This window comes from Squalius cephalus (assembly GCF_949319135.1).
Source record: "Squalius cephalus genome assembly, chromosome: 18".
NCBI lineage: Eukaryota > Metazoa > Chordata > Actinopteri > Cypriniformes > Leuciscidae > Squalius > Squalius cephalus.
The window spans coordinates 36,782,603-36,787,923 of NC_137139.1; the positions used below are offsets into that span (position 1 = coordinate 36,782,603).

Consider the following 5,321-nt stretch of genomic DNA (forward strand, 5'->3'; position numbering starts at 1 on the left):
TGTGTGTGTGTGTGTCGGTCAGTGTTTCTGAGGAGATCTCCTCTCGTAAGAGTGTGTGTGTGTGTGTGTGTGTGTGTGTGTGTGTGTGTGTGTGTGTGTGTGTGTGTGTGTGTCGGTCAGTGTTTCTGAGGAGATCTCCTCTCGTAAGAGTGTGTGTGTGTGTGTGTGTGTGTGTGTGTCGGTCAGTGTTTCTGAGGAGATCTCCTCTCGTAAGAGTGTGTGTGTGTGTGTGCCGGTCAGTGTTTCTGAGGAGATCTCTCTCGCTCGCTGAATGTCAGCCGTGACTCACTCGGCAAGAGAATAAATTAAACAGATACACGACAAATGACATAACAGCTCTAATTACCAAACACACATGAGCATGTACAGAGAGACAGCAGTGTGTGTGTGTGTGTGTGTGTGTGTGTGTGTGTGTGTGTGCGCGCGAGTGAGTGTGTGTGTGTGTGTGTGTGCGTGTGTGTGTGTGCGTGTGTGTGTGTGCGCGAGTGAGTGTGTGTGTGTGTGTGTGTGCGTGTGTGTGTGTGTGTGTGTGCGAGTGAGTGTGTGTATAAGTGAGAGAGTGTGTGTGTATGAGTGAGTGTGTGTATAAGTGAGAGAGAGTGTGTGTGTGTACGAGTGAGTGTGTGTATAAGTGAGAGAGTGTGTGTGTGTGTGTGTAAAAGTGAGAGAGAGTGTGTGTGTGTGTGCACACGAGTGAGTGTGTGTGTGTATAGTGAGAGAGTGTGTGTTTGTGTGTATAGTGAGAAAGTGAGTGTGTGTGTGTGTGGTTGTGTGTATAGTGAGAGAGAGTGTGTGTGTGTGTGTGTGTGTGTGTGTGTGTGAGAGAGTGTGTGTTTGTGTGTATAGTGAGAAAGTGTGTGTGTGGGAGTGTGTGTGTTACCTGTGAGCGTCAGCAGCAGCACACACACACAGATCAGGCCACACACACACGGCAGGAGGATGAAGAGCAGCAGACGCAGATGTTTCCCGCAGAGCTTCGTGTGTGTGAAGGCTTCACCCATGATGAGCTCATCACACACACACACACACACACCTGAGGACACACACAGAGTTTGCAGTGAGTTTGTGTATCAGACTGACAGATATTCAGCTGAAAGTCAATCATAACTGTCTGTAATGTTTTTTGGTTACACTTTATTTTAAGGTGTCATTGTTACAGTGTGTAATTATATATTTAAATACTGAGTAATATTAATTAACATATACTTACTATAGGGTTAGGGTTTGGTTGAGGGTTAGTTGCATGTATTTATGCATAATTTACTGTTTTACTATAGTAAGTGCATGTAACATATGTAACAAGGACACTGTAAAATAAAGTGTAACCTGTTCTTTTAACAACAATCACAATAACGAATAGAAATAAGTGTGAAGTTTGTTCGCGTGCGCGCGCCTCACCGGTGGATCAGCTCGCGCGGGGACGCGCCTCCGGTAACGGCAGAAGAACACTGGAGATCCGGAGCATCAGAGACTATTTATACACGGGTATTTTCGCTTCAGAGTTTCCAGCTTGAACAGGAGAATCCGACACACACGCGCACACACACACACACACACACACACACACACACGTGTTATTTATAGGAGCGGAAAGGAAGAAACTGAAGTGCGCGAGTTCAACTCTGACACGCACAAATACACACACGAGAAAGACACTCGCTGAATACTCACTGAAAGTTCACTGCTGCAGATTCCATCACACACATTTACTTTCTTCCCCGTACTCTGCTTTGTTCCGTTATTGCACGTATAAGAGTTTGTCGATTATTTTATTCTCACGAGTCGATCTGAAGAACACGAGCGTGTCCGCGCGCGACCGAGCCACACTGACGAACGAGCCCCGCGCGCTCGCTTATATCTGTGTGTGTGTGTGTGTGTGTGTGTGAGAGAGAGAGAGAGAGAGAGAGAGAGAGAGAGAGAGAGAGAGAGAGAGAGAGAGAGAGAGAGAGAGAGAGAGAGAGAGAGAGAGAGAGAGAGAGAGAGAGAGAGAGAGAGAGAGAAGCGGTCCATTCCGACATGCTTGAATGAATCAAATTAAGACCTTTAAACCTCACGACTAAAACAAACATTTAAACATTCACAAGAGGTCAGGAACATTTTCTTTGTAGTTCACACTCTTAACTTAACCCCATTCCGTTCTTATATATATATATATATATATATATATATATATATATATATATATAAACATTTGACAAACTGCTTGTGATGTTTCTCATGTGTAAATAATGAATAAATGTATATTAAGGTCAAGAAAGCTTCTTCCACACTACAGCATCTCATGCATCTTTTATGATTCCATTAAATTCCGATTTCGATTAATTAGGAGAGTACTTCAATATTTCTCAAGGGACAATACCTATAATGAATATTATTATATCAATATAAGAACATTATAAATACGTGACGATAATCATTTTTATTTATATAGCCTCTTTCTAAAGCCCAAGGTCGCTTTACAAAGATAGGCTAGAGGAACACAACTAAATTAACATCAATAGCAAAGCACATACACATACCAAGGGATAAAGAGTAATAAACAGAGAGAAAATGAGTTTTTTCAGGAAGAAAGAATGGAGGAAGCCTGACAGATGTTTTGAGGAAGAGCATTACACAACACTAGACCTGGCAAATGTGTAACAGTTTCAGCATCACGCTGACTAAGAGAGGAGCGAAGACGAGAGAGATTACGGAGGTGAAAGAAAGATTCACTTTACCAATGTGAGCATTAAATGAAAGAGTGGAATTGAGAAGAACACCAAGATTTTAAACTGTCGAAGAGGACATTATCAGGTCACCATCCAAATCTATCAGTTGACCAGATAGTTCAACAACAGATTTAGAGCTAATCAGTCTTACCTCAGTTAGATTGAAGGTGGTTTGCCTCCAGTCGACGCTTGAGTTCTTTGACTCAAACTGTTATTTTAGGCTGAGGAAAAACTGAGCTGGGAGGAGTGCTAAAATAAATCTGTATGTCATCAGCACAACAGTGGAAATTTAATCCATAGCGTTTGTCATAATTTGGCCAATTGTGAGAAGAAGAGGGCCCAAGACAGAACCCTGAGGTACAACAGAACTGATGGATTTGTGCTACTGGTAAACAACACATTTTTGCCTCCCTGTCCAATAAGAGAAGAGCCAGTCAAAGGCTGTGCCAGTAACTCCAGTTGCTGAGAGCCGTGAGAGGAGTATCTCATGACTTACAGGGTCAAAAGCCGAGCTGAGGTCTAACAGAAGGAGAATGCTGAGAGCGCCAGAATCAGAGGCTCGGAGGAGATCATTAAGAACCTTAACCAGCGCTGTTTCAGTTCTGAGTAATGGACTGGAAAGGCTCATAGAGGTTATGTGCTGTTAAATGTCCCTAACTGGGAGGCAACAACCTTTTCTAATATCTTAGAAAGAAAGAGTGATTCGAAACAGGCCTGCAGCTACTTAGAGATGAAGGCAAAACTAGAGAGGCTGTGAGGCATGAAGAGAAAGGTATAACGCATATATTATTCAAAACACTATCATCAAATATGATATAGCTAATATGATTTATATTTATATATTTATCTATGAAGGTCTGGGTCATCTGTGGAGGTCTGGGTCATCTGTGAAGGTCTGTGTCATCTATGAAGGTCTGGGTCATCTGTAAAGGTCTGTATCATGTGTGGAGGTCTGGGTCATGAGTGAAGGTCTGGGTCATCTGTGGAGGTCTGGGTCATCTGTGGAGGTCTGGGTCATCTGTGAAGGTCTGTGTCATCTATGAAGGTCTGGGTCATCTGTAAAGGTCTGTATCATGTGTGGAGGTCTGGGTCATGAGTGAAGGTCTGGGTCATCTGTGGAGGTCTGGGTCATCTGTGGAGGTCTGGGTCATCTGTGAAGGTCTGTGTCATCTATGAAGGTCTGGGTCATCTGTAAAGGTCTGTATCATGTGTGGAGGTCTGGGTCATGAGTGAAGGTCTGGGTCATGAGTGAAGGTCTGGGTCATCTGTGGAGGTCTGGGTCATCTGTGGAGGTCTGGGTCATCTGTGGAGGTCTGGGTCATCTGTGGAGGTCTGGGTCATCTGTGGAGGTCTGGGTCATCTGTGGAGGTCTGGGTCATCTATGAAGGTCTGGGTCATCTGTGGAGGTCTGGGTCATCTATGAAGGTCTGGGTCATCTGTAAAGGTCTGGATCATGTGTGGAGGTCTGGGTCATGTGTGAAGGTCTGGGTCATCTGTGAAGGTCTGGGTCATGTGTGAAGGTCTGGGTCATGTGTGAAGGTCTGGGTCATCTGTGCAGGTCTGGGTCATCTGTGAAGGTCTGGGTCATCTGTGGAGGTCTGGGTCATCTATGAAGGTCTGGGTCATCTGTGGAGGTCTGGGTCATCTATGAAGGTCTGGGTCATCTGTGGAGGTCTGGGTCATCTGTGGAGGTCTGGGTCATCTATGAAGGTCTGGGTCATGTGTGGAGGTCTGGGTCATGTGTGAAGGTCTGGGTCATCTGTGGAGATCTGGGTCATCTGTGGAGGTCTGGGTCATGTGTGGAGGTCTGGGTCATCTGTGGAGGTCTGGGTCATCTATGAAGGTCTGGGTCATGTGTGGAGGTCTGGGTCATGTGTGAAGTTCTGGGTCATCTGTGGAGGTCTGGGTCATCTGTGGAGGTCTGGGTCATCTGTGGAGATCTGGGTCATCTGTGGAGGTCTGGGTCGTGTGTGGAGGTCTGGGTCATGTGTTAAGGTCTGGGTCATATATGAAGGTCTGGGTCATCTGGGTCATCTGTGGAGGTCTGGGTCATCTGGGTCATCTGTGGAGGTCTGGGTAATCTATGAAGGTCTGGGTCATCTGTGGAGGTCTGGGTCATCTGTGGAGGTCTGGGTCATCTATGAAGGTCTGGGTCATTTGTAAAGGTCTGGATCATGTGTGGAGGTCTTGGTCATGTGTGGAGGTCTGGGTCATGTGTTAAGGTCTGGGTCATATATGAAGGTCTGGGTCATCTGTGGAGGTCTGGGTCATCTGGGTCATCTGTGGAGGTCTGGGTAATCTATGAAGGTCTGGGTCATCTGTGGAGGTCTGGGTCATCTGTGGAGGTCTGGGTCATCTATGAAGGTCTGGGTCATCTGTGGAGGTCTGGGTCATCTGTGAAGGTCTGGGTCATCTGTGGAGGTCTGGGTCATCTGTGGAGGTCTGGGTCATCTGTGGAGGTCTGGGTCATCTATGAATGTCTGGGTCATCTGTAAAGGTCTGGATCATGTGTGGAGGTCTGGGTCATCTGTGGAGGTCTGGGTCATCTATGAAGGTCTGGGTCATCTGTGGAGGTCTGGGTCATCTGTGGAGGTCTGGGTCATCTGTGGAGGT

At 45.9% G+C, this 5,321-nt stretch overlaps 1 protein-coding gene across 1 annotated transcript in view; it reads right to left on the reverse strand.

The window, feature by feature from the left end:
- The window catches only part of corin (corin, serine peptidase), a 48,060-nt gene extending 46,232 nt beyond the window's left edge, over positions 1–1,828 (reverse strand). The window contains exons 1-3 of the mRNA XM_079848347.1: positions 1,672–1,828; positions 1,399–1,509; positions 881–1,033 (exon numbers count right to left, since the gene is read on the reverse strand). Coding sequence (XP_079704473.1) covers positions 881–1,001 — 121 coding nt within the window. The 5' untranslated portion in view covers positions 1,002–1,033; positions 1,399–1,509; positions 1,672–1,828. The remainder of the gene's footprint in view (positions 1–880; positions 1,034–1,398; positions 1,510–1,671) is intronic.
- Positions 1,829–5,321: the final 3,493 nt, after the last annotated feature.